Source organism: Lactuca saligna, chromosome 2 (assembly GCF_052625555.1).
Source record: "Lactuca saligna cultivar CGN05327 chromosome 2, ASM5262555v1, whole genome shotgun sequence".
Classification (NCBI taxonomy): Eukaryota; Viridiplantae; Streptophyta; class Magnoliopsida; order Asterales; family Asteraceae; genus Lactuca; species Lactuca saligna.
The window spans coordinates 184,598,527-184,611,046 of NC_136418.1; the positions used below are offsets into that span (position 1 = coordinate 184,598,527).

Genomic DNA, 12,520 nt, shown 5'->3' on the forward strand with positions numbered 1-12,520 from the left:
CGAAGTTGGACCACTTATATTATTTCTTGAAAAGATCAGGTGCCAAATGCGAAACTCTAAGCTTTCTTCCCCAATTCGCATTTATACATTAAAAACTTCGCATTTTCATTCAAATTCTTCGCATCTTGCATCCATCCGTCTTTGAGTTCATTCGCATTTCATCGCATTAACTGAGAAATTAATCAGTTGTCTCATATTCGCATTTCAGTTGTTTGAGAAACCCAGATACGAACCCAAATGCGAAACCCACTGATTTCAAATGCGAACCAACCAAAAATCATCAACCACGTACTTGTGTCACCAAATGCGAACTGAATATCACCATTAAATTCTCCTCGCATTCCATAGATGCGAACACAATCCAGATCTCCGACTCCAAGCTTGCGAAATCAAAATTAATTAACCTCAAACAAATCGTGAACTTCTTATGCGAACTGTTTTGACCCACAAAACCAAATGCGAACTCAATTGATGTCATATGCGAACTGATTTCATAGATGCGAACACAATTGATTTCATATGCGAATCCACATCCATCGATATGAAACCAATACCAGTTACAAGCAATTAGTAGCAACCATCGATCCTCTAATTTTCAATTACTCAGCCTTCGCTTTTCATACAACCCGTCGACCCTGAAAAATCGATAAACACCAAATGTCTCATTTTTAGATCGATTTTCTGATTAAATGTCATATTTGAAGAATGATCGATTTTCTGATTAAATGACCCCATTTTGCGAAGTTGGACCACTTATATTATTTCTTGAAAAGATCAGGTGCCAAATGCGAAACTCTAAGCTTTCTTCCCCAATTCGCATTTATACATTAAAAACTTCGCATTTTCATTCAAATTCTTCGCATCTTGCATCCATCTGTCTTTGAGTTCATTCGCATTTCATCGCATTAACTGAGAAATTAATCAGTTGTCTCATATTCGCATTTCAGTTGTTTGAGAAACCCAGATACGAAGCCAAATGCGAAACCCACTAATTTCAAATGCGAACCAACCAAAAATCATCAACCACGTACTTGTGTCACCAAATGCGAACTGAATATCACCATTAAATTCTCCTCGCATTCTATAGATGCGAACACAATCCAGATCTCCGACTCCAAGCTTGCGAAATCAAAATCAATTAACCTCAAACAAATCGTGAACTTCTTATGCGAACTGTTTTGACCCACAAAACCAAATGCGAACTCAATTGTTGTCATATGCGAACTGATTTCATAGATGCGAACACAATTGATTTCATATGCGAATCCACATCCATCGATATGAAACCAATACCAGTTACAAGCAATTAGTAGCAACCATCGATCCTCTAATGAGGAAACAGTTTCCTATTCGATTGTGCTTTGCAATGACAATCAATAAAGCTCAGGGACAAACAATTCCATATGTAGGTATCTATCTTCCAGAACCAGTATTCTCGCATGGACAACTTTATGTTGCATTGTCCAGAGGGGTTTCACGTTGCAATACAAAAGTATTAGTAAAGCCTAACGAAAATTCAAAAGGTGATGGGGTTTATACAGCAAATGTGGTATATAAAGAAGTATTGCACGATTAATATTTTGTGTCGTCTTGACTGGTTGCTTTTTATTGGTTATTTGATGCATGATGTAACAAATAACACCATAGTTTGATTATATTGTCTTCAACATGTACTTTTTTTTAACATAACAATTTTGTAATGGAAACATATCACCGAAAGAACTCACGTGCCCCGCCGCTTTGCGCGGGTAGACGGCTAGTATATATATATTAAAATTTTTCATCCTTAGCTACACTAACTAACTCCACCAAGGGTAATTTAACTTTACCCGGGTAACCACGGCTTCTACATTCTTCTTCTGATCTTCTCACTTAAACCCGATAAAGCTCTCACCACCACCACCGCTCACTTTATCATTCATCGCTGCTCCATCTATCGAATGCTTCTTCTTCTTCTTCTACTCCCCGAGTTTTCATCGACGTTCCTGCTCTCCTTATGGCTTTGCTAATAGCACGAGCGGACACAGGCGGTGGCGAGGTAGTGAAGTAGAGGAGTGGGTGGCCGAGAAATCTGTGTAGGATGTCTCGCACAACGTGCCATCAGCTCTGAAACCCAAAAGCGATACGATGTTCACTTCCTCCAGAACCTTCCCCACCGCCTCTTTACTTTTGATCAGGTAAGAATATCTTGCAATTTTGTACTTTTTCACTTTCAGCCGTCAGTTTTTGATGAAATCGGATTTTTAATCCCTTCTCAACTTTTGGTTTTAGGGTTCGATTTTGTTTTTTGTTATCTAATGGGACTTGGAATGGGGTACGTGGTGAATAAGTCGACTGGTGGTGATGATTCAACATGAAACGGACAACTACGCCTAAATTGGAGACGTTTGGTCAATCGAATGTCGTCTTTTTGTCGTTCTTCAGGCCAACTATGTTTCTTCTTCGTCTTTGTTTATCTATATTAATCTTCCCTCGCTTAATCTGCTCTGTTTTCTAAATTTTTGTTCTTTGTTTTCTTTCTGGGGCTTACTTTTGGTATACGCATCGGAATAGAGTTTTATTTATTTATTTGCTTCCGAATTTCAATTTGCTTGCTCTGATTTTGGTTGGTGGTAGTTAGTTTTGATCATCATCTCCCACCTCCACCATCGCCTACCTCCGCTAGGATTGTGTTTACTGTAATGACCAATGATTTCGGCTGGGTTACTGCCTTCTCCACTTATTCATTTGTCGGTGAATTAATCAGCCATTTGGATGCAAGAACAAAGGCAGGGGCATCTAGCAACTACAACAACCAATTTATAGCAAATCTGAGGTTAATATTCATGATTGATTCATCTTTTTCCTAATTTTTTTTTACTTCTGTTAGAAATTTGGATTTGGACGATACCATTTGACAGCCATGAACTGACAACACCATTGGCTGCAGTCGTTGGGTTGTTGGACATTCTTATATCTAATGAATGTCTAATAAACGAACAATTAGCCAAATTCATACACGTTCAACAACTCTCCTTCGTCTCCTGAACATTATTTTGGACATCTGTACAGTGCAAAAAGTATGTTGTGGAAACTGTCATAGATCTTTCTGGTAAACATAAAAGCATGTCTGTAATTACATCTAACTTAATGTTAGGTCGACCTAATGGTTTGTGATCTGTTTGTTGCGTCAGATAATATGCCAAGGTAGTTCTATCATCTATGTGGGTTTTTGGTTCTATCTGAGGTTGGTGAACCGGACATCCGATTTGGTTTTTTAACATGCCCTTAACCAACATCGTCGTCTGTTTCTCCTTCTCCGATTCCCCTGTGTTTCCCATATTGAGGGTTATAACTTCTTGCTTTTTGTATTAGGGCTTTAATGCAGACTTTTAGACCATTTCATTACATATTCTAATGAAATAACAAAAAACTATATTTATTGGACAGTCTTATGGATCACATAAGCATTACAATGTAAGTTATTTATGTATGCAGTTTTATTAAAGTAATAACAATGATTATTATTTTACTAAATTTGGTGACTATTTACTTGGAGAATTTATTTAAAAAGTTAAGAATTCTAGGTCAGTGGTAATCCAGTAACTGTGGCAGTAGGAAATGTGATATCTGAAGAAGTTTCTCGCTGATGATGTCACCATTAGGAAAACTCTTTTAACTCACATTGCAACTCCAATGGGTTCAAATGCATTTCAAACATATCGAATTCTTCAAGGTCAAATAAGAAAAATAGCAACTTACTTTCATAATTAAAAAAATAATTGAAAGTACAATTCCATAATTGGAAAGATTTTTCGAATGTACAGGAAGCCCAACACCTGGTAATGAGCTTAAAAGATTGGTGGTGGCTGGTGGGTGTGTTTAACTAGCTAACCGGACGTATCTGAGCTCCGGTCACCGAACATGTCGACATGGCAAGAGACCCATGTAAGTGCTTTTATACTGATGATATGAAGATTTACATTTTATTTATTTATTTTTACTTAGATCTCAAACTGAAATGCATATTTATATAATAAATTATTATTTTCCCCTTAATATAAACAACTAAGTTTATTATTTTGAGGTTTATTGAGGTTGTCGGTAAAGCTTATTAAAAAAAAAAAAAATTGTATGCCTATTATTAGTCCATAAAGACAATTTACAATCTTATATGTCTGTACACAATCTAGAAGATGAGAAAGGCCTAAAACATTGTTCCTTGCATAAGGAAGCTTGTGCATGAAAGCTGGCATGGAGTAATCAGGTATTGCAGGAAGATAGGTGTCAATTAAAAATTTGGTTTGTCACACTAATTACTAATTTTGGTTTTATAAAGCATTTTTTGTCCCCTATAATTTCACGATTTTCCTTTTTTAATATTTTTGATTGTTTGATGGGGGTTTTGATGTTAAAAAAAAAAAAAAACCTCTCATCAATAAGAATGTAAGGTTTGTTGTATTTTTTACTAATTATACGAAATTTGAAATGTCTTAAGAGATACTGGAGAAGACACGAGTCTTTACATGGATAAATGTTTGAACAGTTGAGGTATATAAAATAAACGTCTTTGGTAGATGACAACATCAACAAGATCCAATCTCATATTCATCTGTTTTCATGTAAGCAAATTAAACCGACTCCTTTATTTTGATTATTTTGAATCTAGATTATGAATGAAAATTTTAAGTGGAAGAGTTTTACTTCCAACATGGGGCAGTATTTATTTATTATATGTGTTAGAAATATTAAGTTGGGACAGGTGGTGGATATTCAACTCCATAACCTGATAACCACAAGCAACTTAAGGTCTATACCACTATTGAAATATGTATTTTTTCACATTAATTACAATCTTATCATTCTATTTTTTAGTCACGGATTCAATGGGCTTTGACAGTTCATTTTCAGGTTGGGTTGCCCCTGGACCAAAAGAGAAGGTGCCCGACATGGAAGTAAGATGTTTCAAGTAAAAATCACATTGTTATTTCTTGCATTTAATTCAACATAAATATGTTTTATCTTTTCTTTTCATTGTTTTTGGGATCAAGAGTTCTCAGATAATGATGCATTTTTTTGCATGGACATTTGTAAACAAGCGACCACTATGTCAAACACTTTCATCATTATCATGGCCTGTTTCGACTCTTCCATTCTGGTTATACTCTACTCATGTGCGGGGCAACTACTGCTTATATTTTTCCTTCTTTTGGGTAAGCGTATCATTCCTGATAGCTAATGTGGCTTAGTTTCGTCATTCTATGTGACAAAATTTAGATGCTACCTCCTATTTGATTTTTTTTTATCAAATAAAAGATTCCAAAGTATTATGAAAAAATAGAAATTCAAATGGTATAAGTTAGTAAAATGTTCCAATTGCTACACAGGGCACATATTTTAGAATATGGTATTCAAATGCATGATCTATTCATTTAAATGTTATCTATTTCGACCCTATCCACAGTCAATGCAATAATTAAAAACACAATGAATGGTATTTTTTTTAATCCAATACCCGTATTGAATAACAGTTGGACCATTTTGCCCCTGTTCACAGTGAACACAAGATCTGGATAGATCGGAATTTTTTTTTTATAACTTCATTTATCCCTCATGTTCTTACATATAATGGAAGCGGTTTACTCTTTGGGATTCCTAGAATGTTGTCCACTGTTAGTTGTAGTTGTCAATATTTTCATGTTGTCTTCTGGGTTTATCCTACCTTCCATGTATCATCAAACGAATAAAAGCCTAAAAGGTAAAGGATGTGGTGTTATAAAAGTTAAGTAATTAGGTGGGTCTCGATTATTGAAATTAGTTGTGCTTATTAATTTATTATTATATATTATTGTTCGATTTTTATAAATTACACCATTTTATTCGAGAGATAGATGGCGTTTTATAGAGGTTGTGAATTTGCAAAAAACTGTCTGTTCCGGAATTCAATTCCATAAGAATTTGTTGACTCCGTGTTTGATAGGTTGAATATTCTTAAGGGAGGACATAGGGAATTAAATTTTATTAGTTCTTTTTCGCAAAAATACCTTCATTATATTGGATTTTGACTTTATCTTATGAACCGGTCGATTGTAGTTAACCTTATATGTGATGACAAGAGTTGGAACTGAAAAGGATATCAATTTGTACATTTTGTTTATGAGGTGTCTGGCACCAAAGCTTGACCAGAAATGGATGCTCACGTAAAAAAACATTAAAATCATGTCCCACTAAAATCGGGTTGACCATTGCAAAGACAACATGAGAAATCATCATGAAAATTTGCGTGTACTTTTTTGTTTTATTTTTCATTAATGTATTTTAATTTAAAAAATGTGCATCATGAAGTTGTTGAATGAATCTTAGGGTATTTAGAGTTCACATAGGGTTGTTGAAAATAGAAAGTCGTATTTTGATAGCAATAGTAAACCCTTTATGCAAAATGGTAGTTTTGGTAATTTGTTTGATTGCTATCGCACAAAAACTTGGTATTATGAATTTCGTAGTTTTTCGAATCATTATTTATTAGAAATTGCATCATGTTATCAATGTCTTTGGCCCATGTATATTGTATTAACTTTTAATATAATATAAGCGACGTCTCTGTGATTTTTCCGACCCCAGGGGACTTGATTTCTTAAGAAAACCTCAGTGGGGCGTGCCCCAACCCTTCTCGGGGGATTCCATCCGCAAACCCAAAGTTTATGGCTGACTGATATGGCGTTGCTAGATCTCTACTCTAGAAAGCTATACAAGCAACAACGAGCGTGGGTTGGTCATCAAAGCCTTTCTGACTTGGCCTGGCCCGGTCGCCCTACGCGACTGGCGCTTCAAAAGGCAACAACCAACTTCTATATGTGCCTTCTTTTGTAATTTTGAGCAACCAACTTCTATATGTGCCTTCTTTTGTAATTCTGAACATTATAAAAGAACGAAACTTTTGACTCATGTGAAGCATGGGCTTCTCATCTAGTTAATATTATTGAAATATGTTAAGTCAATGTAGTCACAATCATAATATTGTAAATTAGAAGAAAAAAACTAAACATCGATATAAAAACAAAAGGACAATTAGATTTTTTTTTTAATTGTTACGTTTTTTTTAACTTAAATCAAATATAATATAACTTTAATATAATATAACTTTATGACAAGATTCCATAAATGGCACCAAAGATCACAAAACTATTTTTTATTTTACGAATAATGTTCGTTGGTTTTCAAAATTTGTGTGAATAAACCATTTTTCTCACACTATTGGTTTCAACCATTAGTATGAGGTTAATTTGGTCTTCTTTTGTCCGTCAATGTGAGACTAATTTTGTCTTTACAGCTCTAACGCTGAGTTTGTGATCATGGTAGACAGTATGGACCATTTATGTAATTTTGTCTTTTCAATAGTGTTTTTTTCTCTTACCCTTGGTTTCCACAGCTTTTAACCTAATTGTATAATATAATGTTTTAGTATAATTTTTACAATGTTATTTTGCGTATGCTTGTAGTTGAACTTTTTTTTATTAGCTTTATGTATTTTATTAATCTCAATATAGTGATAAATGTATACTTTATAACTTATAATTCAATATTATGGTGTCTTACCAATAAAGGTAACTTATAGAAAAGTCTCAAACTTTTTTCAAAAGTTTCAATAAAGTTCTAAGAAAAGAAAATTTAAACAGAAAATTCTCAATATAATCTATCATTTGCTGTTCAAATATTAAAAAAAAAAAAAAAAAACAAAAGATTTTTTCGTTAATTTAGGCAAAAAATCAAAATATTGAGATTTTTCTGTTCAAAAAAAAAATAGAACTTTATTGAAACTTTTGAAAAAAATTTGAAACTTTTCTGTAGATAACCCTACAAATAGTTAGAGTTTTATTTTATAGGTGAATTAAAGACCTCTTTCAATAACTAAATTTTTTTTCTGAGAAATAAAATAAGACAACTAATTACACTAATAATACACATGATACGAAACAATGGTCATCCTCTTGGACGAAATAATGATTATATAGATTCAATTCAACCATTTGATTCATAACAATTGGTATAAAAACATTGGATGGAAGCTTTGATATTGATGGAAGTATATGAATCTATGGAGCTCAATTCTATTTGCAATCAAAGCTCAATTCGGGTGGAGATGTATTTTTACATTAAATCATTTAAGCAATGAAGAACAAATAGAAGTATTAGAACCTATTCACAAGCATTCAAGTGGCATTGGCAAAAATACCCTCTTTTCGTGATTAGTTGTCCAAACAGTAACAAACTGTTTATGAAAACTAGCAAACACCAAATTCATAAAGAAGAAGAAGAAAAAAAAAAGATAGAAAATTACCACACCCCAAAAACACTGCTTCTTAATATCACAAGAATCATCAATCAGTCCACCTCCACTCACACCACAACAACCTGCACAACAAATTGATTATTACATCATCTCAATTTCTCTATATGAAGAAGCTCACCATAGTAAACAACTTTTCATTAACAATGCAATTGTGATTTCTTAATTACGCGTTAGTAGGTTCTAAACAGTTATGTAAAACTACATCTTTCTGAAAACTCTCTATGTGTATACAGCTTTATATTACGATCGTTAAAAGGAAAGTGAAATATCAGATGAGCAACCATCTAACCGTACTAAAAGATTTTGTGAATTGGTATGTAATTACTTTGTGCTCAGATTATGCAACGTTACTAATACTTGTATATGTGATTCAGTGCTACTGTGCTACATTCATAATATGCAATCTGCTAGCCTTTTCCGGTATTCCCAATTACGCAGCTAGATATATTATATATACTCAATAAAGGAGCTTCATCTTAATTAGAACAAAATTGGGGATTTACACACCGGATTCACGGCGGGAAACTGCAAAGGAAGAGAAGGAAAAACTTACAAATCATTTAGCAACCATCCTCGCAATGAAGTCCTCATACTTGATCTTCCCGTCAGATCCGACATCAACCTCTCGGATCCACTCATCAAACTCCGCAGGTTCAAGCTTTTCCCCAATGCTCGTTAATATGTGCTTGAGATCGGCAACAACAACATATCCAGTCCCGTCCTTGTCGATGACCTTGAACGCATCACGGAGCTGCCGATCGAAGGGTTCAGGCTTGAGATGCTTTGACATTAACTCAAGGAAACGTTTGAAATCGAAGGGAGAAGTGAGTTTTTCTTCAGCGATTATACTCTTTAGTTGAGCTTGGGTAGGGTTTCCGCCGAGAGAACGCATAAGGATTCCGAGCTCCGATGGGGCAATCTTTCCGTCGCCGTCGGTGTCAAAAAGCGTGAACGCTTCTTTCATAGAAGAAACTTGATCGTCGCTAAGATCTTTCCCCATTGTTGTCGTTTAACTTTTTTTTTTTTTTTTCTCTCAACTATTCAACCTTAATCCTGGCAACATGAACAGGTTTCGTTTCACCTCCGATTAGGGCTAAAATTTGGCCCATTTTGTTGTTTATGGGCCTAATTAGAATATCAATGGGCTAAATAGTTTTTATTTTAAATCTCTGTCCATATGGCCATATTGGTTTAACTTTTATAATTAGAACAAGGTAAATATAACTAATTTATGGATAAATTAAACAATTTTAAGTGATCAGTTATATGGATAACCTTCGGCCTAGTCTGAACCAATATTTTTTTTTTTTTTTGCGTCATACATACCATTAATGAAACTTTTATATAATTTCTTTTTCACTTTGACATTTGATCTTCCTTGTAATATGACAGTCAGAAAGTTCATAGGTGTCTCTTTCTTAGCAGAAATCTCAGTTCGCCTAAATATATCAAAAAGAACATCCCTAGGCGCGTTGGGGTTTCTGTCAAGAAAGAGACACATTTAAACTTTCTGATTGACCCATTGGAAGGAATATCAACACTTAGATCAGCTGATGTTTTAGTATTTGGATGGATTGGAGGAAAACATGCATGTGTGGATCTAACAGGGGTTTCCCCTCTTGTAGGGTTGGGGAGTTGGGATGTCACTGTGAGGCAAGCTGCTTTAAAAGCTACATCAAATAAAATGGCAAAACATAAGAACACGTGTATGGAAAATTAACACACGTTTATACTATTTGCATTTAATATTTTCGGTTTCCCCGTGTCAGAAGTTGTGGAGCTACTCAATAGAGTCTAACGGATCATGCATAGTAATGTTATGACTCCAAGATCTATAGATGTTTTTAAAAGAATTAGTTTTATCACCCAAAAAAAAGTTACGGCACAGCTTATTGCTCGTTACCCGCTCCGTCTATATAAAATTTTCTTCTACAATATATGTTAGAAATGACAAAGAACACAAAAGCAAAAATTACTCTTGACATTTGATAATAATTTAAATTGACAAAAAGAATATAATAATGCTTGAAAGGAGAAGTCGAGTAGATTGGGTGATATATCAGAACAGCAAATTTTGAAAATATATTGAATATTGATTATTTAAAAAAGGAGGTGAGATTTAAGTAATGTTTTTAAATGTATCTAGTTGATCCTGTGAGCAAGAGCATATATTGATTATTAAATAGGAATATATTCTGAAAAAGGTGAAAAAGGAGTATGTGGTTTACTTTTTCAGTAGTGTTTTTCACTCTTTTGTGTTCTTGTGATTCCCATTACCCACTCATGCTTATGTTACTTTACCAAGCTTTGGAGATGCCCTTTACTGTCCCTATCTATCAAGTGCATGCATGAATGTCAATGGGGCCTCGGGTTGAAACTTTTTATTGATGAAAATCAAGAAACATTTGTCATCCATGAACATTTAGAACCCTAAGATTCAATAAATCTATGCTAAAGATGAACAAATCAAACGGATTATAACTCTTACTTTATTTGATAACTAGATAGAGGCCTGTAAAATGTAGTGTCCTTTTATATAACTTGGTCTCTTTTCTTTCAATGGAATATGACGTCTAATTTGAGGATTCAACTATCTAATCCAAGCTCTTGCATACAATATGGTGTCATAGGAAAAACAAAGTAGATCATGATGTAACCAACATTATATTAGATTTTTAGACTCCAACAAAAATTGTGACGATATAGAAGTTATATTAACATTTTCAAGGTTGTGGTGTGAAGAATAATATATGGTGGTGAGGTCATGAGGTGGTGTAGAATGGGTGATGACCACCACACTAAAATAGATAAGTGGTGGTACCATAAATTAACAAAAAGGCAAAGGCGGTCCATATGGGGATTTTTTTGTGGTTAATAAATGAACTTTTTTGTCATCATTCCTAACTTTTGATTCACAAGATTAGATTTTAAAAGGGAGAAGCTTTTATGTATAGATTTTTTTTTTTGTGATATATAAAATAGTATCCTAGAAATCTCGTTAACTCAACTGTTTGTTTTTTTTAATAGTAAGGGGTGTTTGGATTAGATTTTTAGTTTATTGCTTATAGCTTATTTGTGGTGGGAATAAGCAATAAGCAATAAGTATGGGGAAGAATGCTTATTAAAAGTAGCTTATTTAGCCTAATAAGCTGGATTTTATCCAAACACTTAAATTAGCTTATTGTGGCAATAAACAATAAGCACCTTTTTTTTCCTATCCAAACACCCCCTAAATATAAGAACGTCTAATAAAATTTTAAACAAATATATAAAACTGAGAAATTTGTTCATGCTTTACAAAAATCAAGTCATTATAAAGTTAAATGTGTTTAACTAGTCATATTTTTACTGTTTCAAAATGCTATTTATTTATTTAATTTTATTATATCGATATCAATGACATCTTTTCTTGCTTATTTTTTTTAATGTTTGAAATAATGCAGTTGATTTTTCTTTTAAGGTCGTAATCTTAATTGTTATTGATTAGACAAAAAAGAAGAGTGTGTTATTATGAATTTATCATTATCATTCGGCCCTCTGAAAAGCACGTATTATAATGATGTTATTATTATTCATAAACAGATCAATAAAGACAAAATTATGTTTTGCATAGTTAAGCACGTGCCTTAAAAGCAACAATCTTACAAAACCTCTCCTTTTTTTTTCTTGAATTTAGTTTTAAACTTATAATTTCGATTTAAGTGTAAAGCAGATAGATTTAATCAAAATTTCAGTTTCTTATTTGATACAACGCAAACATACATCAACTTAGACCGGGCGGTGTGGGCGAGAAAAATGTGGAGGGAAAACTTTTTTTCTCAGCTGAATATCGCATCTTGACTGAGGGAAAAGTGGTGAGGATGCTCATTCCCTCATTCTCTTTCCTATTCCTATTGACCAACTTTTTTTTATTTTTTTTTAATGCTTATTAAATTATATAACTATTAAAAATTATATATATCAAAACTCATGGTTTTTAATTATCTATAAAATAAGTATAATATTTGTAACAAATATATATTTTTTAAAAATAAAAAAAATAATAAGAAAATTTTATCAGTCATTCATTGGGTTAAGATGAAGGAAAGAAAACTAAATAAAATAATGTTATGGCCCACAAAAAGTGAGAGGAATTTCTCACCAACACCCTCCGAACTTATATTGAAGCAAACTTTTTCAAGCATCGGCCTA

General features: G+C 33.3%; 1 protein-coding gene and 2 long non-coding RNA genes across 18 annotated transcripts; 2 read left to right on the forward strand and 1 right to left on the reverse strand.

The window, feature by feature from the left end:
• Positions 1–1,811: 1,811 nt before the first annotated feature.
• LOC145028499 (uncharacterized) lies at positions 1,812–6,924 on the forward strand. 16 transcript variants are annotated; one of them, XR_013676042.1, is made up of 6 exons: positions 1,815–2,177; positions 2,272–3,715; positions 3,807–3,927; positions 4,173–4,246; positions 4,478–5,192; positions 6,601–6,924. It is a non-coding gene; the product is annotated as an uncharacterized LOC145028499 (long non-coding RNA). The 16 variants fall into 16 exon arrangements; XR_013676050.1 differs by having other exon boundaries at positions 1,813–2,177; positions 3,807–4,948; positions 5,079–5,192; XR_013676048.1 differs by having other exon boundaries at positions 1,813–2,177; positions 3,807–4,934; positions 5,031–5,192.
• Positions 6,925–8,199: 1,275 nt separating this feature from the next.
• Positions 8,200–9,377, reverse strand: LOC145028501 (putative calcium-binding protein CML13). Its single transcript, XM_078977194.1, has 2 exons — positions 8,883–9,377; positions 8,200–8,391 (listed from the first exon to the last, which is right to left on the reverse strand). Exon 1 carries the CDS (start codon positions 9,327–9,329, stop codon positions 8,886–8,888), a length of 444 nt encoding a protein of 147 aa, XP_078833320.1. The 5' UTR covers positions 9,330–9,377; the 3' UTR covers positions 8,200–8,391; positions 8,883–8,885.
• Positions 8,385–9,409, forward strand: LOC145028502 (uncharacterized). Its single transcript, XR_013676051.1, has 2 exons — positions 8,385–8,642; positions 8,704–9,409. It is a non-coding gene; the product is annotated as an uncharacterized LOC145028502 (long non-coding RNA).
• The last annotated feature ends 3,111 nt before the right edge of the window (positions 9,410–12,520 follow it).